The sequence below is a fragment of the Synchiropus splendidus genome, chromosome 15, assembly GCF_027744825.2.
Source record: "Synchiropus splendidus isolate RoL2022-P1 chromosome 15, RoL_Sspl_1.0, whole genome shotgun sequence".
NCBI lineage: Eukaryota > Metazoa > Chordata > Actinopteri > Syngnathiformes > Callionymidae > Synchiropus > Synchiropus splendidus.
In genome coordinates this window covers 12,827,219-12,851,221 of record NC_071348.1, presented here as the reverse complement: position 1 = coordinate 12,851,221, position 24,003 = coordinate 12,827,219, and the positions used below count along the sequence as shown (strand labels likewise).

At 41.3% G+C, this 24,003-nt stretch overlaps 4 protein-coding genes across 4 annotated transcripts; all 4 read left to right on the top strand.

Moving 5' to 3' along the window:
- Positions 1–6,467: 6,467 nt before the first annotated feature.
- Positions 6,468–10,331, top strand: LOC128771561 (high affinity immunoglobulin epsilon receptor subunit beta-like). The gene is made up of 7 exons (XM_053886982.1): positions 6,468–6,639; positions 7,731–7,925; positions 8,044–8,163; positions 8,505–8,561; positions 8,671–8,874; positions 9,117–9,239; positions 9,903–10,331. The coding sequence occupies exons 2-7, from the start codon at positions 7,749–7,751 to the stop codon at positions 10,005–10,007; spliced, it is 786 nt and encodes a 261-aa protein (XP_053742957.1). The 5' UTR covers positions 6,468–6,639; positions 7,731–7,748; the 3' UTR covers positions 10,008–10,331.
- A 362-nt stretch (positions 10,332–10,693) lies between these two features.
- Positions 10,694–13,725, top strand: LOC128771558 (high affinity immunoglobulin epsilon receptor subunit beta-like). The gene is made up of 7 exons (XM_053886979.1): positions 10,694–10,855; positions 11,592–11,786; positions 11,924–12,043; positions 12,314–12,370; positions 12,477–12,680; positions 12,922–13,044; positions 13,312–13,725. Exons 2-7 carry the CDS (start codon positions 11,610–11,612, stop codon positions 13,414–13,416), a joined length of 786 nt encoding a protein of 261 aa, XP_053742954.1. The 5' UTR covers positions 10,694–10,855; positions 11,592–11,609; the 3' UTR covers positions 13,417–13,725.
- Positions 13,726–14,141: 416 nt separating this feature from the next.
- On the top strand, positions 14,142–18,200 carry LOC128771559 (high affinity immunoglobulin epsilon receptor subunit beta-like). Its single transcript, XM_053886980.1, has 7 exons — positions 14,142–14,303; positions 16,023–16,217; positions 16,333–16,452; positions 16,788–16,844; positions 16,954–17,157; positions 17,399–17,521; positions 17,783–18,200. The coding sequence occupies exons 2-7, from the start codon at positions 16,041–16,043 to the stop codon at positions 17,885–17,887; spliced, it is 786 nt and encodes a 261-aa protein (XP_053742955.1). The 5' UTR covers positions 14,142–14,303; positions 16,023–16,040; the 3' UTR covers positions 17,888–18,200.
- A 320-nt stretch (positions 18,201–18,520) lies between these two features.
- LOC128771560 (membrane-spanning 4-domains subfamily A member 3-like) lies at positions 18,521–21,545 on the top strand. The gene is made up of 7 exons (XM_053886981.1): positions 18,521–18,732; positions 19,474–19,668; positions 19,806–19,925; positions 20,196–20,252; positions 20,359–20,562; positions 20,785–20,907; positions 21,152–21,545. The coding sequence occupies exons 2-7, from the start codon at positions 19,492–19,494 to the stop codon at positions 21,254–21,256; spliced, it is 786 nt and encodes a 261-aa protein (XP_053742956.1). The 5' UTR covers positions 18,521–18,732; positions 19,474–19,491; the 3' UTR covers positions 21,257–21,545.
- Positions 21,546–24,003: the final 2,458 nt, after the last annotated feature.

Below are 24,003 nucleotides of genomic sequence, written 5' to 3'. Positions count from 1 at the left end.
GATTTTTTTCTTGAATTGTTTTCCTATGGGTTATTATTGCCTCTTGTTTGCAGATACATTTCTTCAGGTCGATGAGTTACACTGTAAAACTGTAGTATGACCACCAAATGTCAGTATTTGTGAGTCTTGACCCATTACCCTGAACTCTGTTTTCTCCTTGGCAAACAGCAAAGTATAGATGTTTGGAAATGTCATGAGTAAATGAGTTCAGTGGAGAGGAACCACAGTTTTTTAAATCCTGAATAATTTGAAGCATAGATAAACAGGCTGAAGAAACAACTCTTCCGACATAAAAGGATTGTCGGTTGCGCTCTCTTTACTTCCAGCAGTGTTCCAAAGCATTGTGGGAGATGACGGCAGTGGGATTTCCATGTGGGCTATTCTTTGTTTAATTTTCCATATTATATGGGGCTCTGTCTTGTTTTGGGGTTTCACCAACACCTCTGTGGTCTCTCCAGCCCCATGTTCCACTTTCAAACAAAGGACTGTGCTGTCTCTTAGTGACACAACTAAGACCAATGATGTCACTGAGACAGCAAAGATCACAGTCACTTTTGATGAGCCACCCCCTCACCTCCCCCCTCTTTCTCTTGACATCATGGAGCAAGACGTGCGCACTCAGTTCAGGAGGCTGAACCTTCGGAAGGCGTGAGGTCCGGACAGAGTTTCCCCTGCCATCCTGAATCTTTGTGCTGCTGAGCTGGCTCCAGTGTTCACTGACATCTTCAATGCTTCCTTGGTGTCCTGTCATGTACCTGTCTGCTTTAAGTCCTCCACGATCATCCCTGTTCCCAAGAAGGCCAGGATCTCAGGACTGAATGACTACAGACCGGTGGCACTGACGTCTGTGGTCATGAAGTCCTTTGAGCGCCTGGTTCTCTCTCACCTGAAGTCCATCACTGCTTCTCACCTGGACTCATTGCAGTTTGCCTACAGAGCCAACAGATCTGTGGACGATGCAGTGAACCAGGCCCTTCATTTCGTTCTGGAGCATCTGGACTGCCCAGGAACCTATGCCAGGATCCTGTTTGTGGACTTCAGCTCTGCCTTTAATACAATTCTTCCAGCTCTGCTTGAAGACAAGCTTCGCCAGCTGGACGTGCCTGACTCCCTCTGCAGATGGATTACAGACTTCCTGACCAGCCGGAGTCAGCGTGTGCGGCTGGGGACGACTGTCTCTGACACTCGGACCGTCAACATTGGGTCTCCTCAGGGCTGTGTTCTCTCTCCATGGCTCTTCTCCCAATACACTAACTGCTGCACCTCCAGCCACGAGTCCGTGAAGCTGATCAAGTTTGCGGACGACACCACCATAATCGGGCTCATCTCAGATGGAGATGAGTCGGCTTACAGGAGGGAGGTGGAGCGGCTGGTGTCCTGGTGCAGCAACAACAACCTGGAGCTCAACGCTCAGAAGACAGTGGAGATGGTCATAGACTTCAGGAGAGTAACAGCTCCTCTGTCCCCTCTCATGTTGGCTGGTTCACCTATTCCTATTGTAGACTCCTTCTGCTTCCTAGGAACCACCATCAGTGAGGACCTCAAATGGGAGCCAACCATCAGGTCCCTCATCAGGAAGGCCCAGCAGAGAATGTTCTTTCTGAGGCAGCTACGTAAACTACGACTGCCGACGAAGTTGCTGGTGGAGTTCTACACGGCCATCATCCAGTCCATCCTCACCTCCTCTATCACCGTCTGGTACAACAGTGCCACCTCCAGGGACAAGAGCAGACTGCAGCGCATCGTAGGTTCTGCTGAGAAGGTGATCGGTTGCAGCCTGCCACCTCTTCATGACCTGTATGCCTCTAGGACCCAGAGACGTGCAGGTCGGATCAGAGCCGACCCTTCTCACCCTGGACATAGACTGTTTGTTCCTCTTCCCTCTGGCAGGAGGCTACGGTCCATCCAGACCAGAACCTCCCGTCACAGGAACAGCTTCTTTCCCTCGGCCGTCAGACTGTTAAATTCATGAACAGCCTTGTGTAATGTTATTCTATTTTATTTTATTTTATTTTATTTTATTTATGTATTTATTTTTTTTGTTGCACTTTATTCCAAGGCACTTTCCTAGTCAGTGGGCTCCCCACTGACCATGGCAATAAATTTGATTCTGATTCTGATTCTGATTCTGATTCTTGTAACCAATGATATGGATGACCAGCACTGAAGACGATCTATATTTTATTGGTAGTGCAACAGGCTCATGTATTCAACCGTCGATCATTGGGCTGTTTTGTGAAAACTAGTGATGGGTCGTTCTTTGAACGACTCTTCAAAATGAACTGAGAACTACGAGTCATCTCAGGGAGTGAGTAGTTCACAGATACGGTTTCCTCCTTGTAGTTTATTTTGAAAGGCGCTACCGGACGTCTTGTCGTGACTTATGAACAACGCTTAATTGTCCGCTGTAGCTCCATCACGCTAGCCCGCGATCTACAAATACCCATCTCGCCAGCCCACTCAAAAAAAGTATGCGCGTCTATTTGTGCCGTTACGGTAGCGACTCCGTAAGCTCCAGTAAAGTGTAGTTGTGTGTTACGGAGATGATAAATAGACGTTATGTATTGCAAGAAAGTGTCTTCAACGTTTTTTAAAACAAAAACACTGCTTGAACACTGTAATAATATGGATATTATTAAAAAAAGACCACAAGAGGTTAGTGAAATCTTTCACTGGATTCCTGTTCAGGGAGCTCTACTCTACTATCCCTGTGAGTTTGAAGAGTTTTTACTGTAGAATTCTGAAATAAATTGACTTTATGTACTGTAATAACATGTATATTATAAAAATAAATATATATATAAAAAAACCTACAAGAGGTTAGTGAAATCTTTCACTGGATTCCTGTTCAGGGGGCTCTACTCTACTATCCCTGTGAGTTTGAAGAGTTTTTACTGTAGAATTATAAAATAAATCCACTTTATGTACTGTAATAACATGTATATTATAAAAGAAATTATATAAAATAAACCAAAAGAGGCTAGTGAAATCTTTCACTGGATTCCTGTTCAGGGAGCTCTACTCTACTATCCCTGTGAGTTTGAAGAGTTTTTACTGTAGAATTATAAAATAAATCCACTTTATGTACTGTAATAACATGTATATAATGAAAAAATTATATAAAAAAAACTACAAGAGGTTAGTGAAATCTTTCACTGGATTCCTGTTCAGGGAGCTCTACTCTACTATCTCTGTGAGTTTGAAGGGTTTTTTGCTGTAGTATTATGAAATAAATTAACTCGATGTATTGTAATAACATGTATATAATGAAAAAAATATATTAAAAAAACTACAAGAGGTTAGTGAAATCTTTCACTGGATTCCTGTTCAGGGAGCTCTACTCTACTATCTCAGTGAGTTTGAAGAGTTTTTACTGTAGAATTCTGAAATAAATTAACTCTACGTACTGTAATAACATGTATATTATAAAAGAAATTATATAAAATAAACCAAAAGAGGTTAGTGAAATCTTTCACCGGATTCCTGTTCAGGGAGCTCTACTCTACTATCTCTGTGAGTTTGGAGCGTTTTAATTTGTAATTACAAAATAATTACACCTTATGTCATAATAACACGTGCATAAAAAAGGGCTTAGTGAAATGTCACTGGATTCGTGTTCAAGGTGCTCTTCTCTACTTTCCCTGTGAGTTTCAAGAGTTTGTAAAACACATTATGTCATGTAGCAACATGCACATTAGGAGTCATTTAAGAAAACCAGAGTCATTAAAGAAAGTCATTTAAGAAAACCACAAGAGGCAAGTCCATTTTTTTTCACTGGATTCATGTTTAGGAAGCTCTTGGCTACTCTCCCACGGAATTTGTGTACTTTTTACTTTGCAATTCTTGCAGTGACTTTTTTTCATTGTTTTCACTGTTGGTTCCAAAAAACGGAAAAATGACTACTCCCAGTGAGAGGTAAGTTGTGTTTTTTATATCCATGAAGGTCATTTTATCATTGAGGCCACAATATTTTACATACTATATGAAAATCTGAAAGTATGTGTGTGTGTGTGTGTGTGTGTGTGTGTGTGTGTGTGTGTGTGTGTGTGACCTTCATGCATATAAAAAAACACAACTTACCTCTCACTGGGAGTAGTCATTTTTCCTTGTTTTGAACAGTGAAAACAATGAAAAAAAGTCACTGCAAGAACTGCAAAGTAAAAAGTACACAAATTCCGTGGGAGAGTAGCCAAGAGCTTCCGAAACATGAATCCAGTGAAAGATTTCACTAACCTCTTGTAGTTTTTTATATATGTTTTTTTTTTATAATATACATGTTATTACAGTACATAAAGTCAATTTATTCCAGAATTCTACAGTAAAAACTCTTCAAACTTACAGGGATAGTAGAGTAGAGCTCCCTGAACAGGAATCCAGTGAAAGATTTCACTAACCTCTTGTGGTCTTTTTTTAATAATATCCATATTATTACAGTGTATAAGTAGTATTTTGGTTTTAAAAAACGTTGAAGACACTTTCTTGCAATACATAACGTCTATTTATCATCTCCGTAACACACAACTACATTTACTGGAGCTTACGGAGTCGCTACCGTAACGGCACAAATAGACGCGCATACTTTTTTTGAGTGGGCTGGCGAGATGGGTATTTGTCGATCGCGGGCTAGCGTGATGCCAGTAACAGAACTGCTGGATTCCTCTGCTTTGTTGTTGGATTAATAGTTCCTAAATATGAGTGCATGGATCATGATCAAGAAGATATCCCAGGTAACTGCCGTTGTATTGTTTGCTTCTCTCTTTCCCTACCTCTTCCGGTGTAGAGTTTCGTTCAGTTCTTTTTCCCGTTCAAAGAACTGCGAACGATTAGTTCTCCAACAATTGTGGCGCATGGAACACGAAGTTATATGTGTTTGTTTGTTTTTGTTTGACACAAGTAAAGCATACAGTTGTGAAAGCAAAACTGTTTTATTGTGTCATGAACTTGAACTGTGAACTACAAAAATGAACCAATGTCAAATGAACAAATATGTCCTCAAGGCAGGTTGGCGTTTACAAAAAGAAGTTGGCTGACCCTTGATGGACTCAGCCTGTTCCTCCAGTCAGAGATGATCCATCAGAGAGAATCTTTTCCAAGACTGGGGTCTTGGAAAAGATTCTCTCTGATGGTATAGATGTAGCCACAATGCACAACCTGGCCTTCATCACCACAGAGAGCCGTTTGTAAACTGGGGAACATCTCTTCCACCATGACTGTGGGTCCAACGTGCGAGGCAGGTGTTCCTCAGCTAAGTAACCCCTCATCTCCAGTATGAGGTCTGATGTAGTTGATGTTGTTCCAGGCCTCCTACATTCTCATTCTCTCATCAAAGTCCTTCCAAAACATTGCACTTGTGCCGACTGCAGCACCTGATGCCGCCTCTGTCTCTGCATCACTTTCAGTGGGAGTCATGGCTGCTGCAGCTGTTATGACCCTCTTTGCCGTCTCCTCTGCCTCTCCTGGTTGACAAAAGCTTGCTCTAGGATCCAGGAGAGTTGCATCAGCAAGCTTGTCGATGGACTCCATTCTGCCAAATCGTCTGGTCATTTCTGACATCAGGGAGTCGACCAGACTCTTTACAGGGGCAGTTTAAGTATGAGGGCTTTGTTTTCCTCTCATCAAAATGACCTCAGTGGTTGACGTTCATTCAAAACTTTAAACTACTTACCTTTCAGCACCGGGGTGCTCTCTTCCCCCTTTCAACCCTTTCGTCCTGCCAGACCTCACGCAAAAATACATGTGGGCAACACAGGGTGTATGATCCCATTGCAGGTACTTTTTCGATGCTAAAACCATGTTGCTGGTGCTGTGTGTGTGTGACCACTAACATTCTTGTCTCTCAGACCCTGTTCCAGTGGGGTGCTAAGGAGGATGCTGCAGAACCTGTTCCATGTGCTGGAGAGAGTCATTTGTTTTACGTTATTCTTGTTATGTTTTGAAGAAAAAAAAAAACAACAACAGTTTTTGTAATCTTCCTCTGCTGTTTTATTTATCTTCTAACATTACCCTGATTAGAGTGCCTGCATTCTTCCCTCAGTGGTGATATTTTCTTGTTCATATGGTGTCAAACACAAGGCCAACTCTTCAAGATGGTTTAGATTATGCCTCATGATTAATATTGTTGTTATGCATACATCTAACTAATGAAGGCATCAGAGGCTCTGAGGTTGGACATTTATACTATGCAATGATGTCCAATCACTTCTTCATTCAAGCAGTAAAATGCATGCAGTATGTCTACAAACAGAGAAATTGCTAAATTTGGTCAAAATTGTTTAACAGCATGCCATGTTTGACACTTAGTTTTATTTGTAATATGTTTGTAAAGTCAATTAAATTGACGTTTAAATCCAACTGCAATACCAATTCAATCGCAGTACTGCATGTCACCACTAGGTGGCGAAACAGAACTGTTAGACTTAAAAAAAAGATTAGTTCTTTTTACTGAACGAGAGTTAATGAACTGAGTCACTAAAATGAACTGTTTCGCCCATCACTAGTGAAAACCTGTCGTCTGTTTACTGAACCATCGTCACTTCACGGAGGAGGAGGTGGATCCTTCCGGTAAAGGGAAGGCTCCAGCCTCTCACCCAGCTAGTGCGCACTTAGTCTGAACATTAGATTCTCGGTGTCTCGCCTCAGGTAAGTCTGTCCACCTGTTTGCTTTTATTGTCTTTGACCAAGTTTCAACCCTACCGCTGAAGAAGTCCCGTGGATCAGCTTTAATCGGTAGCTGCTCTTATTTGCTTTTGTTTGTCTGGCGAGACAAGGGAGGTGGACTTTCTTAATCTCGTGGTTGGCCTTTAATTCTGCTCTTTTTTTTAATGTTAGTATGAATCTGGACCAGCGGGTGTTTTCTTTCTTCAGGTTTGCTGAAGCACGTTGGTTTTGATTGTTGTGATACCACGATCCATGTCATTAAATGGGAATAAGCGATCGTTTTTTGTTAAGTTTTATACCCCAAGAATTAATAGAACCGTCTTGATTTTCTTTAATCCTTAGTGTTTTAAACAAGGAAATGTAATGCTAAACATGAGCGCACGGGGGCGCTAGTCGGGATTATTGTTCTTCTATTATCCTTCAATACTCAAAAAAGGCGTGTCCCTGTCTGACAAGTGTATTTTTCCATCATGGATCATTGGTGCTGCCACATTTGTTCTCCATCGTTGTATGCTATTGTTCTGCACTGGGCTCTTACAGTGTCTCCGCGCGTAAATATCATTCCATAAGTAATATACAGCGTTTAAAACCATTTTTAAGGTCACTGCAAGGTTTGCCCTGACTAGCATTGTTGGGTGTCCCTGCCTGATCTGGTCCGCTATGTTTTCTAGTCCCACTTGTCCTCTCTGGTATGATGTGCTCAGAAAAACTGCGGCACGTTCAGAATAGTTAGACACAACTGTGTTTCACCTCCATCAACTCCCAAAGAATGAGCTGCTCCGTGACAAAAAACAGTATAGCTACTTATTTTCACCAGGGATGCTTTGATCATGGTTTTTGCTCCCGATCCAATACTGATCAGCCAGAGTGCCGATCACCACTGAGGTGTGGTTTTTGAGATGTCTCTCTCTCTCTCTCTCTCACACACACACAGAGCCGCGGGCATGACACTGCACTGCATTAGCACACAATTTCTACAGAAACTGCGTCATCTAATTTGCTATTGCTGTCTGGTGCAACTAAGATTTCTATTAAAATTTCAATCTATTTGTGTCCCTCACTTATATTTCCAGCTCCTTGGTGTCAGCAGGATGTCCATCACCATGTCCAAGGCAGAGGGGGTCACAGTGTTCACTGTGGCAGCCGACCCAAATTGTAGTGTACCTCCAATCTGCCAAATTCTGAAGAACCTGTGCTACAGCCCTGTGTGCTGTTCTGTGTCTGAGAGCCTGAGGAGACTCCAGGGAGGTTCTCTGTCCATACTAGGGGTGAGTGACAGAAATAAATGCACTGTGAAGTCATGCTCCTCCTGGCTTGGCAAAAAGTCGTTTTTTTAAGATGGGTTTGTTTATTTCATGTACTTCATTCTTTGTTTGGTCTTGAAAGTCCTTGCAGATCCTGGTTGGTTTGCTCAACATTGGTCTTGGCACCATCATGTTTTTGGCCCATCGTGGCTACTGGTGGCCAATGGAGGAAACTGGATTCCCCTATTGGCTCGGAGGATTGGTAAGACAGTAGAGCTTAATGTTGTTTGTGAAAGTAATGGATTCTTGATCAAGGAAGAGTCACAAGTCTCTCCTGACATGATCTTTTATGATTTCAGGTGAGGTATTAGAACTGAGTAATCCCACCAACTTCAGTTTTCATCACTTTCTGGTTCTTCTCTATGTGTAAAACAAACCAAAAATGTATGGAGTGGTGTTGTTCAAGGCTAAAGACGTAGAGATGTTTTGCCTACATTTTGTCTGACAGAATATGAAATGATCTAAATACCCATCCTTTTGTCAAGGTTCACGTAGTGTGTGACAAAAGTGTGTTTATAAACTCTTTCTTTCTCTTCTGTCTAGTTCATTCTCTTTGGAATCTTTTGCATTCTGTCGGAGCGATTCCCAAGTCCCTGCCTGGTGAGTGCACGTTCCCCCATCAGACGTCCACCACATCCATGCGTCTTCTGAGTGAGGAACCTGAGCATTCACTGAACTCTTGTTTTTGTTGTTGTTTCTTTTCTTGAAGGTCACCATCACAGTGATTCTGAATCTGTGTGGAATTGCTTTTGCGATCACAGCCATAGTTCTCTACAGCATCAACATCACAGACTTTGGATTTTGGGGGTTGTGCCGTGATCGTGACTACTGGGACGACAGGTCAGAAAATGTTAAACCAACTCCAGCCAGTCGGCAGAAGGAGAACTGTCTTCAGGCAAAATCTCTGGTGATTGTAAGTCTGACACAGATGTTTGGTTATTTTTTTTCATGTGACAAGATATATCTTCATGTATGTAATAAATTCTTGTTTGTTACTCCAAGTATTGAACTGAGGAGCAGGTAAAACCAGTCCATCACTCTGTATACCAGAGCTTTAAGAGTCAAAGCCTCATATCCAGCTCAACATTTCTGAAGGGTCCAGTTTCTTGATTTTAAACATTAAAAAGGACTTTCTGACTCTTTCTGTCTCCACAGGTGGTTCTGCAGGGTATCAACTCTTTGCTGATCATCCTGTCGGTTCTTCAGCTGTGTCTGTCCATCAGCTCGTCTGTGCTGGGCATCAAGGCTCTGAAGAAGAGACAGGATCCAGTGGAAAAGGTGAAAATGGGAACACTGATGCTCTTTCTGTTTTGTCCTTATAAATATAAACTTATTGTCATTTCCCGTTTAAATTTTAAAGACATGCTTTCATGTGAAAAGATAAATATTCAGAAATTGGATTCACAACTTCCTCTGGATTCCGCTTGTTTGTTTTCTCGTGCGAAGGACTACGAAAGAACAAAACCGTTTCACCCAAAAGAATTTATTCCCTGACAGAGGAGTTTAATACATACGCAGAGCTCTGGGTCAGCAACTACATCTAGTTTAGCCTTAGCTCAAGTGGTGCAGAGTGACAAAAACTATCTCTGGCCTTAACCCTTTTATACACATCAAATTCATCTTGGGGTGTAGTCTCTGCTGAGTCGTCCTGGTCCCTTGACGTCCTCATAACCATGCCAAACAGTTACCCCATCATTCTTCTGGCCTGGTACTGTGCAGTGCAGGTCCCCTCGACCTGAGATAAGGGAGACATGCCATTAGAAATATTGGCATGATACAAAACCGCATAAAGCAGGAAAGAAAGTACTGTGAATAAAAAGTATTGAGTTCCTTCTGTTTTCCAAAAACAAGAAAATAAATGAACAATTAAAACTGAAAAGTAAAAACCTCAAATGAATACTTGTATTAAATTCATGTTCTTTGTTTTTCATTCTTCTTCAGGCTAATGTTGATCCAGAGATTTACAGTCCACTTTTGAAGGGTGAGGATGACGCCTCCTCTGAAGAGGAAAAGAAAAGCTGCCCTTCTGCCTATGCTGCTTTATGAATCACTATTCAGTCTTCAGCCGTGCTCCCTCATTTATCCTAAATCAGACTTGTGGGAAAATCATTTTTAAACACTTCACGTCCACACAACTTCTGATTTTTTTCTTCTGCTTGTGGCTGTAATGTGCCTTATAACCAATGTTTCTTGGCAGAAAAGATCATCTGCTTGGGAGCACTGCAACCTTGGCTCTCATCACAACAGTGATATTCACACTTCCTTTAAATGTCTTGTGTGGAAATGAATATTTGATTGCTGTAGTCCACATGATGACATGCACCTTATTTTTCAAAATAAACTTTTTTCCCCAAAGTTGTCGTTGTGCTCTTACAGGCCTCCTTTCTGAAAGATAATAATCCTTGTTGACTTTCTCTTGAGTTGTCTCCCACTCAATTATTATAGCATCTTCTTTGCAGATACATTTCTTCATCAAATGTCAGTGTTTCTGAGTCTTGACCCATCACCCTGAACTCTGTTCTCTCCTTGGCAAACAGTAAAGTATAGATGTTTGGAAATGTCATGAATGAAATTGGTTCAGTGGGGAAGGATCGAACTTTTCGCATGAACTCATGAATATGTTCAGGAGTCATTTCGGGAGTGTTCGCAAAGCATTGTGGGAGATGACCGCTGGCGCACTTTTTCAATTCCTTTCAACAATTTCGATATTCTGATCATTGGGCTGCCTTGTGAAGACCTGTCCTCTATTCACCAAGGTAGTGAAATAGTTAATACATGCTGTCGTCACTTCACGGAGGAGGAGGCGGATCCTTCCGGTAAAGGGAAGGCTCCAGCCTCTCACCCAGCAAGTGCGCACTTAGTCTGAACATTAGATTCTCGGTGTCTCGCCTCCGGTAAGTCTGTTCACCTGTTTGCTTTTATTGTCTCTGACGAAGTTTAAAACCTACCGCTGAAGAAGTCCCGTGGATCAGCTTTAATCGGTAGCTGCTCTTATTTGCTTTTGTTTGTCTGGCGAGACAAGGGAGGTGGACTTTCTTAATCTCGTGGTTGGCCTTTAACTCTGCTCTTTTTTTTAATGTTAGTATGAATCTGGACCAGCGGGTGTTTTCTTTCTTCAGGTTTGTTGAAGCACGGTGGTTTTGGGAGAAGAATTGATGACCACAATCCCTGTCAATAAATGGCAATGAAGCGGTCGTTTGTAGTTTTTGTTATTTTTCCCCCATTAATTAGTAGAACCGTCTTTATTTTTTGTTCGCGTGGGAGTAAAACAAGGAAATGCAATGCTAAACACGAGCACACGGAGGCACTGGTCGGGATCATTGTTCTTCTATTATCCTTCAATAGTTGTGGCCAACAAAGGCGTGTCCTTGTCTGACAAAATGTATTTTTCCATCATGGATCATTGGTGCTGCCACACTCTTATGTTTAAGCTGTTGTGGATGTTTTTGTTCTTCATCTGTCTACTGTATGTCTTCCAGAAACAAACAAATATTTTCAAGTTCTTTTAACATGAAATCCAAAATAGGACCAATCTGCTATGCATGTGCTGCTGATATTACTATCTAATGCAACAAGAATTTATACTACAGTTTCCAAAATATTTGTGTCCCTCACTTGGAATATTTCCAGCTCCTTGGGGTCAGCAGGATGTCCATCACCATGTCCAAGGCAGAGGGGGTCACAGTGTTCACTGTGGCAGCCGACCCAAACAGCAGTTTACCCCCAATCTGCCAAATTCTGAAGAACCTGTGCTACAGCCCTGTGTGCTGTTCTGTGTCTGTGAGCCTGAGGAGACTCCAGCGAGGTTCTCTGTCCGCACTGGGGGTGAGTGACAGAAATAAATGCACTGTGAAGTCATGCCCCTCTTGGCTTGACAGTATGTGTATGAAATGTGAATTTCTTAAATGTTTATTCAAGCTTTGTTTATTTCATGTACTTCATTCTTTGTCTGCTCTTGAAAGTCCTTGCAGATCCTGCTTGGTTTGCTCAACATTGGTCTCGGGACCATCTTGATTTGCAGCGGTGGTGGCTCCTGGTGGCAGATGGATGAAACTGGATTCCCCTATTGGCTCGGAGGATTGGTAAGACAGTAGAGCTTAATGTTGTTTGTGGAAGTTATTGAGTCTTGATAAGGAAAGAGTAAGAAGTCTCTCCTGACATGATCTTTTATGATTTGATTGTTTATTTATTTCAGGTGAGGTATTAGAGCTGAGTAATCCCAACATACTTCAGTTTTAATAATTTTCTGGCTCCTCTGTATGTGTATAACAAACAACTGTTATTCAGGCTTAAACATGTAGAGTGTGGAAAGTTCAGTGTGTTTGTCAACTCTTTCTTTCTCTTCTGTCTAGTTCATTCTCTTTGGAATCTTTTGCATTCTGTCGGAGCGATTCCCAAGTCCCTGCCTGGTGAGTGCACGTTCCCCCATCAGACGTCCACCACATCCATGCGTCTTCTGAGTGAGGAACCTGAGCATTCACTGACCTGTTGTTGTTGTTGTTTCTTTTCTTGAAGGTCACCATCACAGTGATTCTGAATCTGTGTGGAATTGCTTTTGCGATCACAGCCATAGTTCTCTACAGCATCAACATCGCAAACATTGGATTTTGGTGGTTGTGTCGTGATCGTGACTACTGGGACGACCGGTCAGAAAATGTGACGCCAACTCCAGCCAGTCGGCAGAAGGAGAACTGTCTTGAGGCAAAGTCTATGATGATTGTAAGTCTGACACAGATGTTTGGTTATTGTTTTCATGTGACAAGATATATCTTCATGTGTTTAATAAATACTTGTTTGTTTCTCCAAGTATTGAACTGAGGAGCAGGTAAAACCAGTCCATCACTCTGTATACCACAGTTTTAAGAGTCAAGGCCTCATATCCAGCTCAACATTTCTGAAGGGTCCAGTTTCTTGATTTTAAACATTAAAAAGGACTTTCTGACTCTTTCTGTCTCCACAGGTGGCTCTGCAGGGTATCAACTCTTTGCTGATCATCCTGTCGGCTCTTCAGCTGTGTCTGTCCATCAGCTCGTCTGTGCTGGGCATCAAGGCTCTGAAGAAGAGACAGGATCCAGTGGAAAAGGTGAAAACGGGAAAACTCTGATGCTCTTTCTGTTTTGTCCTTATAAACATAAACTCAACGTTGTCATTCCCCACTTAAATTTTAAATACATGTTTTCATGAGAGAAAATAAATATTCAGAAATAATGGTATGATACAAAACTGGATAAAATGGGAAAGAAACTGTAGTGAATAAAAACGAACAAAAAGAAAAAAAAAAACATTTGGAAAAAAATTTAAGTGAATACTTGTATTGAATTCATGTTCTTTGTTTTTCATTCTTCTTCAGGCTAATGTTGATCCGGAGATTTACAGTCCCCTTTTGAAGGGTGAGGATGACGCCTCCTCTGAAGAGGAAAAGAAAAGCTGCCCTTCTGCCTATGCTGCTTTATGAATCACTATTCAGTCTTCAGCCGTGCTCCCTCATTTATCCTAAATCAGACTTGTGGGAAAATCATTTTTAAACACTTCACGTCCACATAACTTCTGATTTTTTTCTTCTGCTTGTGGCTGTAATGTGCCTTATAACCAATGTGTCTTGGCAGAAAAGATCATCTGCTTGGGAGCACTGCAACCTTGGCTCTCATCACAACAGTGATATTCACACTTCCTTTAAATGTCTTGTGTGGAAATGAATATTTGATTGCTGTAGTCCACATGATGACATGCACCTTATTTTTCAAAATAAACTTTTTTCCCCAAGGTTATCGTTGTGCTCTTACAGGCCTCCTTTCTGAAAGATAATAATCCTTGTTGACTTTCTCTTGAGTTGTCTCCCACTCAATTATTATAGCATCTTCTTTGCAGATACATTTCTTCAGGTTGATGAGTTACACTCTGTTAAACTGTTGTACGAGCATCAAATGTCAGTATTTCTGAGTCTTGACCCATCACTCTGAACTCTGTTCTCTCCTTGGCAAACAGCAAAGTATAGATGTTTGGAAATGTCATGAATGAAATTGGTTCAGTGGGGAAGGATCGAACTTTTCGCATGAACTCATGAATATGCTCAGGAGTCATTTCGGGAGTGTTCGCAAAGCATTGTGGGAGATGACCGCTGGCGCACTTTTTCAATTCCTTTCAACAATTTCGATATTCTGATCATTGGGCTGCCTTGTGAAGACCTGTCCTCTATTCACCAAGGTAGTGAAATAGTTAATACATGCTGTCGTCACTTCACGGAGGAGGAGGCGGATCCTTCCGGTAAAGGGAAGGCTCCAGCCTCTCACCCAGCAAGTGCGCACTTAGTCTGAACATTCGATTCTCGGTGTCTCGCCTCAGGTAAGTCTGTCCACCTGTTTGCTTTTATTGTCTCTGACGAAGTTTAAAACCTACCGCTGAAGAAGTCCCGTGGATCAGCTTTAATCGGTAGCTGCTCTTATTTGCTTTTGTTTGTCTGGCGAGACAAGGGAGGTGGACTTTCTTAATCTCGTGGTTGGCCTTTAACTCTGCTATTTTTTTAATGTTAGTATGAATCTGGACCAGCGGGTGTTTTCTTTCTTCAGGTTTGCTGAAGCACGGTGGTTTTGGTAGAAGAATTGATGACCACAATCCCTGTCAATAAATGAGAATGATGCCTTCGTTTGTTGTTTTTGTTAAGTTTTTTCCCCCGTGAATTAGTAGAACCGTCTTTATTTTTTTGTTCGCGTGGGTGTAAAACAAGAAAATGCAATGCTAAACACGAGCGCACGGTGGCACTGGTAGGGATTATTGTTCTTCTATTATCCTTCAATACTCAAAAAAGGCGCGTCCCTGTCTGACCAGTGTATTTTTCCATCATGGATCATTGGTGCTGCCACATTTGTTCCCCATCGTTGTATGCTATTGTTCTGCACTGGGCTCTTATGGTGTCTCCGCGCGTAAATATCATTCCATAAGTAATATACAGCGTTTTTAAGGTCACTGCAAGGTTTGCCCTGACTAGCATTGTTGGGTGTCCCTGCCTGATCTGGTCCGCTATGTTTTCTAGTCCCACTTGTCCTCTCTGGTATGATGTGCTCAGAAAAACTGCGGCACGTTCAGAATAGTGAGACACAACTGTCTTTCACCTCCATCGACTCCCACAGAATGAGCTGCTCCGCGACAAAAAACAGTATAGCTACTTATTTTCACCAGGAATGCTTTGATCATGGTTTTTGGTGCAGATCCAATACTGATCAGCCAGAGTGCCGATCACCACTGATCACCGATACTGATCACGTGGATTGACAATGCATTTGTATATGATGTGAAAACATTAAATCATGTTTTAATGTGCCTCTTCAAAAAAATAAGAATACAAATCTTGCTGAATGCAGCAACTATTCTGTCAAAAGGACAACTGAAAAACATATCATTCGATGTGAGACATCGCAGTTTGGTGAGTCTCTTGAGACTTTACTTGCTGCTTGTAGTGGGACTCCGAGACAGAGAGCACTGCATTTATGAAAGTTTCCACTCCAGATGTTTTCAAAAGTTCAGTTTCTGCATAAACGACTCCTGAAAAAGGCTGCTCAACTAGCTCGTTGAAATTACTGATTATTTCTTGGGCAATTAGTTTATATTTCCGAATGTCACACTCGGACGGGCGGGTGTTGCTAAGCGTCAGCTGCGCTAACAGCTAGCTACTGAGGAACTAGAAGTCTCACTTTCATGAGCCCAGAAAACTCCGTGCTCCGTCAAGTTTTGACCTCGCCATCCCTTGCAAACCATTTACTGTAGAAACATGAAATTTGGGTCAGTTATAGGAGAACACCTTCTCGTAGTTGATTCTCATAGTTTGCTTATTTTATTTAGTTATTTGTTTAGTTATCTGCTGTGGTTTTTGAGATGTCTCTCTCTCTCTCACACACACACACACACACACACACACACACACACAGAGCCGCGGGCATGACACTGCACTGCATTAGCACACAATTTCTACAGAAACTGCGTCATCTAATTTGCTATTGCTGTCTGGTGCAACTAAGATTTCTATTAAAATTTCAATCTATTTATGTCCCTCACTTATATTTCCAGCTCCTTGGTGTCAGCAGGATGTCCATCACCATGTCCAAGGCAGAGGGGGTCACAGTGTTCACTGTGGCAGCCGACCCAAATTGTAGTGTACCTCCAATCTGCCAAATTCTGAAGAACCTGTGCTACAGCCCTGTGTGCTGTTCTGTGTCTGAGAGCCTGAGGAGACTCCAGGGAGGTTCTCTGTCCATACTGGGGGTGAGTGACAGAAAATGCACTGTGAAGTCATGCTCCTCCTGGCTTGGCAAAAAGTCATTTTTTTAAGATGGGTTTGTTTATTTCATGTACTTCATTCTTTGTTTGCTCTTGAAAGTCCTTGCAGATCCTGGTTGGTTTGCTCAACATTGGTCTTGGCACCATCATGTTTTTGGCCCATCGTGGCTACTGGTGGCCAATGGAGGAAACTGGATTCCCCTATTGGCTTGGAGGATTGGTAAGACAGTAGAGCTTAATGTTGTTTGTGAAAGTAATGGACTCTTGATCAAGGAAGAGTCACAAGTCTCTCCTGACTTTTATGATTTCAGGTGAGGTATTAGAGCTGAGTAATCCCACCAACTTCAGTTTTCATCACTTTCTGGTTCTTCTCTATGTGTAAAACAAACCAAAAATGTATGGAGTGGTGTTGTTCAAGGCTAAAGACGTAGAGATGTTTTGCCTACATTTTGTCTGACAGAATATGAATTGATCTAAATACCCATCCTTTTGTCAAGGTTCACGTAGTGTGTGACAAAAGTGTGTTTATAAACTCTTTCTTTCTCTTCTGTCTAGTTCATTCTCTTTGGAATCTTTTGCGTTCTGTCGGAGCGATTCCCAAGTCCCTGCCTGGTGAGTGCACGTTCCCCCATCAGACGTCCACCACATCCATGCGTCTTCTGAGTGAGGAACCTGAGCATTCACTGAACTCTTGTTTTTGTTGTTGTTTCTTTTCTTGAAGGTCACCATCACAGTGATTCTGAATCTGTGTGGAATTGCTTTTGCGATCACAGCCATAGTTCTCTACAGCATCAACATCACAGACTTTGGATTTTGGTGGTTGTGCCGTGATCGTGACTACTGGGACGACAGGTCAGAAAATGTGACACCAACTCCAGCCAGTCGGCAGAAGGAGAACTGTCTTCAGGCAAAGTCTATGATGATTGTAAGTCTGACACAGATGTTTGGTTATTGTTTTCATGTGACAAGATATATCTTCATGTGTTTAATAAATACTTGTTTGTTTCTCCAAGTATTGAACTGAGGAGCAGGTAAAACCAGTCCATCACTCTGTATACCACAGTTTCAAGAGTCAAAGCCTCATATCCAGCTCAACATTTCTGAAGCTTCCAGTTTCTTGATTTTAAACATTAAAAGGGACTTGCTGACTCTTTCTGTCTCCACAGGCAGCTATGCAGGGTATCAACTCTTTGCTGATCATCCTGTCGGCTCTTCAGCTGTGTCTGTCCATCAGCTCGTCTGTGCTGGGCATCAAGGCTCTGAAGAAGAGACAGGATCCAGTGGAAAAGGTGAAAACGGGAAAACTCTGATGCTCTTTCTGTTTTGTCCTTATAAACATAAACCCATTGTCCTTTCCTGTTTAAATTTTAAATACATGTTTTCATGAGAGAAATAAATATTCAGAAATAATGGTATGATACAAAACTGGATAAAATGGGAAAGAAAGTGTAGTGAATAAAAAACGAACGAAAAGAAAAAAATTTTTTTGAAAAAAATGTAAATGAATACTTGTATTGAATTCATGTTCTTTGTTTTTCATTCTTCTTCAGGCTAATGTTGATCCAGAGATTTACAGCCCCCTTTTGAAGGGTGAGGATGACGCCTCCTCTGAAGAGGAAAAGAAAAGCTGCCCTTCTGCCTATGCTGCTTTATGAATCACTATTCAGTCTTCAGCCGTGCTCCCTCATTTATCCTAAATCAGACTTGTGGGAAAATCATTTTTAAACACTTCACGTCCACATAACTTCTGATTTTTTTCTTCTGCTTGTGGCTGTAATGTGCCTTATAACCAATGTGTCTTGGCAGAAAAGATCATCTGCTTGGGAGCACTGCAACCTTGGCTCTCATCACAACAGTGATATTCACACTTCCTTTAAATGTCTTGTGTGGAAATGAATATTTGATTGCTGTAGTCCACATGATGACATGCACCTTATTTTTCAAAATAAACTTTTTTCCCCAAAGTTATCGTTGTGCTCTTACAGGCCTCCTTTCTGAAAGATAATAATCCTTGTTGACTTTCTCTTGAGTTGTCTCCCACTCAATTATTATAGCATCTTCTTTGCAGATACATTTCTTCAGGTTGATGAGTTACACTCTGTTAAACTGTAGTACGAGCATCAAATGTCAGTATTTCTGAGTCTTGACCCATCACTCTGAACTCTGTTCTCTCCTTGGCAAACAGCAAAGTATAGATGTTTGGAAATGTCATGAATGAAATTGGTTCAGTGGGGAAGGATCGAACTTTTTGCATGAACTCATGAATATGTTCAGGAGTCATTTCGGGAGTCAATTCCTTTCAACAATTTCGATATTCTGATCATTGGGCTGCCTTGTGAAGACCTGTCCTCTATTCACCAAGGTAGTGAAATAGTTAATACATGCTGTCGTCACTTCACAGAGGAGGAGGCGGATCCATCCAGTAAAGGGAAGGCTCCAGCCTCTCACCCAGCAAGTGCGCACTTAGTCTGAACATTAGATTCTCGGTGTCTCGCCTCAGGTAAGTCTGTCCACCTGTTTGCTTTTATTGTCTCTGACGAAGTTTAAAACCTACCGCTGAAGAAGCCCCGTGGATCAGCTTTAATCGGTAGCTGCTCTTATTTGCTTTTGTTTGTCTGGCGAGACAAGGGAGGTGGACTTTCTTAATCTCGTGGTTGGCCTTTAATTCTGCTCTTTTTTTAATGTTAGTATGAATCTGGACCAGCGGGTGTTTTCTTTCTTCAGGTTTGTTGAAGCACGATGGTTTTGGGAGAAGAATTGATGACCACAATCCCTGTCAATAAATGGCAATGAAGCGGTCGTTTGTTGTTTTTGTTAAGTTTTTTTCCCCCATTAATTAGTAGAACCGTCTTTATTTTTTGTTCGCGTGGGAGTAAAACAAGGAAATGCAATGCTAAACACGAGCACACGGAGGCACTGGTCGGGATTATTGTTCTTCTATTATCCTTCAATAGTTGTGGCCAACAAAGGCGTGTCCTTGTCTGAAAAAACGTATTTTTCCATCATGGATCATTGGTGCTGCCACACTCTTATGTTTAAGCTGTTGTGGATGTTTTTGTTCTTCATCTGTCTACTGTATGTCTTCCAGAAACAAACAAATATTTTCAAGTCTTCTTTTAACATGAAATCCAAAATAGGATCAATCTGCTATGCATGTGCTGCTGATATTACTATCTAATGCAACAAGAATTTATACTACAGTTTCCAAAATATCTGTGTCCCTCACTTGGAATATTTCCAGCTCCTTGGGGTCAGCAGGATGTCCATCACCATGTCCAAGGCAGAGGGGGTCACAGTGGTCACTGTGGCAGCCGACCCAAACAGCAGTTTACCCCCAATCTGCCAAATTCTGAAGAACCTGTGCTACAGCCCTGTGTGCTGTTCTGTGTCTGAGAGCCTGAGGAGACTCCAGCGAGGTTCTCTGTCCGCACTGGGGGTGAGTGACAGAAATAAATGCACTGTGAAGTCATGCCCCTCTTGGCTTGACAGTATGTGTATGAAATGTGAATTTCTTAAATGTTTATTCAAGCTTTGTTTATTTCATGTACTTCATTCTTTGTCTGCTCTTGAAAGGCTTTGCAGATCCTGCTTGGTTTGCTCAACATTGGTCTCGGAACCATCTTGATTTGCAGCGGTGGTGGCTCCTGGTGGCAGATGGATGCAACTGGATTCCCCTATTGGCTCGGAGGATTGGTAAGACAGTAGAGCTTAATGTTGTTTGTGGAAGTTATTGAGTCTTGATAAGGAAAGAGTAAGAAGTCTCTCCTGACATGATCTTTTATGATTTGATTGTTTATTTATTTCAGGTGAGGTATTAGAGCTGAGTAATCCCAACATACTTCAGTTTTAATAATTTTCTGGCTCCTCTGTATGTGTATAACAAACAACTGTTATTCAGGGTTAAACATGTAGAGTGTGGAAAGTTCAGTGTGTTTGTCAACTCTTTCTTTCTCTTCTGTCTAGTTCATTCTCTTTGGAATCTTTTGCATTCTGTCGGAGCGATTCCCAAGTCCCTGCCTGGTGAGTGCACGTTCCCCCATCAGACGTCCACCACATTCATGCGTCTTCTGAGTGAGGAACCTGAGCATTCACTGACCTCTTGTTGTTGTTGTTTCTTTTCTTGAAGGTCACCATCACAGTGATTCTGAATCTGTGTGGAATTGCTTTTGCGATCACAGCCATAGTTCTCTACAGCATCAACATCGCACACATTAGATTTTGGTGGTTGTGTCGTGATCGTGACTACTGGGACGACAGGTCAGAAAATGTGACACCAACTCCAGCCAGTCGGCAGAAGGAGAACTGTCTTCAGGCAAAGTCTATGATGATTGTAAGTCTGACACAAATGTTTTCATGTGACAAGATATATCTTCATGTATGTAATAAATACTTGTTTGTTACTCCAAGTATTGAACTGAGGAGCAGGTAAAACCAGTCCATCACTCTGTATACCAGAGCTTTAAGAGTCAAAGCCTCATATCCAGCTCAACATTTCTGAGTTTCTTGATTTTAAACATTTAAAAGGACTTGCTGACTCTTTCTGTCTCCACAGGCAGCTATGCAGGGTATCAACTCTTTGCTGATCATCCTGTCGGCTCTTCAGCTGTGTCTGTCCATCAGCTCGTCTGTGCTGGGCATCAAGGCTCTGAAGAAGAGACAGGATCCAGTGGAAAAGGTGAAAATGGGAACACTCTGATGCTCTTTCTGTTTTGTCCTTATAAACATTAGCTCATTGTCCTTTCCTGTTAAAATTTTAAATACATGTTTTCATGAGAGAAAATAAATATTCAGAAATAATGGTATAATACAAAACTGTATAAAATGGGAAAGAAAGTGTAGTGAATAAAAATGAACGAAAAGGAAAAAAAATTACATTAATACTTGTATTAAATTAATGTTTGTTTTTCATTCTTCTTCAGGCTAATCTTGATCCAGAGATTTACAGTCCACTTTTGAAGGGTGAGGATGACGCCTCCTCTGAAGAGGAAAAGACGAGCTGCCCTTCTGCCTATGCTGCTTTATGAATCACTATTCAGGCTTCAGCCGTTCTCCCTCATTTATCCTAAATCACCATAAGACTTGTGGGAAAATCATTTTTAAACACTTCACGTCCACATAACTTCTGATTTTTTTCTTCTGCTTGTGGCTGTAATGTGCCTTATAACCAATGTGTCTTGGCAGAAAAGATCATCTGCTTGGGAGCACTGCAACCTTGGCTCTCATCACAACAGTGATATTCACACTTCTTTTAAATGGCTTGTGTGGAATATATATTGTCTCTTTTATGAAAGATAATAAACCTCTTTGATTTTTTTCTTGAGTTGTCTTCCACTCAATTATTAATGCCTATTCTTTGCGCATAAATTTCTTCAGGTTGATGAACTGTAGTACAAACCCTGGCAAACATTATGGAATCACCAGTCTTGGAGGACGTTCATTCTGTTGTTTAATTTCATAGAAAAAAGGCTGATCACAGACGTGACACGAAACTAAAGTCATTTCTAATGGCAACGTTCTTGCTGTAAGAAACACTTAAAGAAATTCAAAAGAGACCGAGCAGAGGAATCACTCAATTCAGATGAAAAAATTGTGGAATCACCCAGTCAATTTCCTTTCCTTCTAGTCTACAGTTACAGCTGTTGCACCAAGTGGATTGACATGAATCATTGCTCCAAGACAGGCGAAGTCATTTGGAACAAAGAAGAGAGTTATCAAACTACTTAAAGGGGGTAAATTATCACGCAATGTTGCAAATGATGTCGGTTGTTCACAGTTAGCTGTGTCCAAAATCTGAACCTTGTACAAACAACACAGGAAGCTTGTTAAAGGAAATCGGACTGGTAGACCAAGGAAGCGTCAAAGCGTCTTGAAAACAGGAAATGCACAGCAAAACAAATGAGGAACAAACGGGAGGAAACTGGAGTCAACTTCTGTGACTGAACTGTGAGAAATTAACACCTAAGCATAAAAAACAAGGTTACAATGGGTGTAGGAAAAGCTGTGGACTATGGATGAAAGTCATATTCAGTGATGAATCACGAATCTGCATTGGGCAAGGTGATGGTGACTTTTGTTTGGTGCCATTCCAATGAGATTTACAGAGACAACTCCCTGAAGAAAACATGCACATTTCCACAGTCATTGATAAGGGGCTGCATGTTAGGTGAAGGCTGTCATTAAATCTTCAATAAAAGCACAAGAGCTGATCTGGAAGCAAAGACATTTGGTTGTGGTTCCGTCAATTTCTTTTCCCAAACACACTTTGCCATGGAAGTCGAGCCTGTAGCTGACGCGTGTCTTCTTTTATGCGAAAATATCCACAGTTATTCCTTTTGGTACCATTTATTAAATCCTTCCAAACAAAAATAACAGTAGCACGCACGGTCAAAAACTAGTATGCTCCTCACGCTTCCATGACACTTTCTAACGTCAACACGCATACACGCACACACGTCACGTCGCATACAAGCAGTCACACCACTCATCCACCGTGCACACAGAACACACAGAATGACTCTAACACAGATAGATGGAAGAGTACGGTTTGTGACTCAGAGACTGCAAGCTCGTATCAAAGTCAGAGGTGGTGCAACAAAGTACTTTTGGTGTGTTGAAGTGTTTGTTTGTTTTTCATGATTCCATTTGAAATTATTTGACAAGTCTGTGATCAGCCTTTTGTTTTTACAAACTGAATGAACGCCCTCCAAGACTGGTGATTCCATAACTTTTGGCAGGTGTTGTATGTAGCGATGGGAAAAATAAAAATAAGCATCATAAAGCGTTTCGACACAGTGACACACCGTGCTGTTGCTGTGTTGATACAGTGTCACTGAATACTGACACCTGCTGGACATTAAAAATCCCTGCAGGCAACCGACTTGACGCTTACACTGATTTGATGACGTACTGTGTATAATAATATCATTATAAGTATATTTATATTTAAATAATGTGAAAAACGTTTTTCAATGTTTTTAAATTTTCTAAATTAAATTATACCTTGGCATTAATTTGAATGAGAATGGAACAAGACAAGTCGAAAACCTGAGACAAACTGGGTAAAGATTGAAAAAGACTTCCACAAGGAACCGTGAAATTAGTGTGCGACATACATTCTATGCGAATATTTAACATTTTCTGTATGTTTCTTTCCTCCTCTTTCATAAGGCATATAGACAAGTGATAGGCGCGCATTCGTTGGGGAGGTGGCAATGGCAAATTCTGAAAAAGATACCATTTTGGAAGTGTATTTTTGTATTTGGAAGAAGTGTATTTGTATTTGGGAAGTCCAGTGAGTCATCAATGGATTTTAAAATCTGTAAAGGAACTAGTTCCTGTAAAGAATAGGTGATTTACAGTATATTCCCAAATAAGTGAAAGTATTCACAATTGTGAAGTACCGCACATGTGTGGGAAGGTTGTTTCTCTCTTTACGATTCAACAATATTGGTGATTTATTGTTGCAGACTTTATAACCAGAAACCTGACCAAAAGAATGAATTAAGTCAATGATAAGTGGAATCGATTTATTCAAGTTTGTTTGTATAAATGCCAGATATCTGATTATTACTTCTGACTGCTGTCACCAGGATTTTAACCCATTTGCAGAAACCATCCCCCAATCCAAACTGTCCAAGTAAGTTGAACAAATATCCCCACTCTACTCTATTGAACCCTTTTTCAGTGTCCAATGAAAACAAAGCTGTATGTGTCGCCCCTTCATTGGTATTGACATGTATGACATTCAAAACTCTGCATTAGTGAATCCTTG

Excerpts from the sequence above, each read along its gene's own strand:
- LOC128771558 (XM_053886979.1), top strand. The coding sequence starts at position 11,610 with ATGTCCATCACCATGTCCAAGGCAGAGGGGGTCACAGTGTTCACTGTG. Across the intron at positions 11,787-11,923 it reads GTTCTCTGTCCGCACTGGGG|TCCTTGCAGATCCTGCTTGG; the intron begins GTGAGTGACAGA and ends TGCTCTTGAAAG. Across the intron at positions 12,371-12,476 it reads GATTCCCAAGTCCCTGCCTG|GTCACCATCACAGTGATTCT; the intron begins GTGAGTGCACGT and ends CTTTTCTTGAAG.
- LOC128771560 (XM_053886981.1), top strand. The coding sequence starts at position 19,492 with ATGTCCATCACCATGTCCAAGGCAGAGGGGGTCACAGTGGTCACTGTG. Across the intron at positions 19,926-20,195 it reads CCTATTGGCTCGGAGGATTG|TTCATTCTCTTTGGAATCTT; the intron begins GTAAGACAGTAG and ends TCTTCTGTCTAG. Across the intron at positions 20,563-20,784 it reads AGGCAAAGTCTATGATGATT|GCAGCTATGCAGGGTATCAA; the intron begins GTAAGTCTGACA and ends CTGTCTCCACAG.
- LOC128771561 (XM_053886982.1), top strand. The coding sequence starts at position 7,749 with ATGTCCATCACCATGTCCAAGGCAGAGGGGGTCACAGTGTTCACTGTG. Across the intron at positions 7,926-8,043 it reads GTTCTCTGTCCATACTAGGG|TCCTTGCAGATCCTGGTTGG; the intron begins GTGAGTGACAGA and ends TGGTCTTGAAAG. Across the intron at positions 8,164-8,504 it reads CCTATTGGCTCGGAGGATTG|TTCATTCTCTTTGGAATCTT; the intron begins GTAAGACAGTAG and ends TCTTCTGTCTAG.
- LOC128771559 (XM_053886980.1), top strand. The coding sequence starts at position 16,041 with ATGTCCATCACCATGTCCAAGGCAGAGGGGGTCACAGTGTTCACTGTG. Across the intron at positions 16,845-16,953 it reads GATTCCCAAGTCCCTGCCTG|GTCACCATCACAGTGATTCT; the intron begins GTGAGTGCACGT and ends CTTTTCTTGAAG. Across the intron at positions 17,522-17,782 it reads GACAGGATCCAGTGGAAAAG|GCTAATGTTGATCCAGAGAT; the intron begins GTGAAAACGGGA and ends ATTCTTCTTCAG.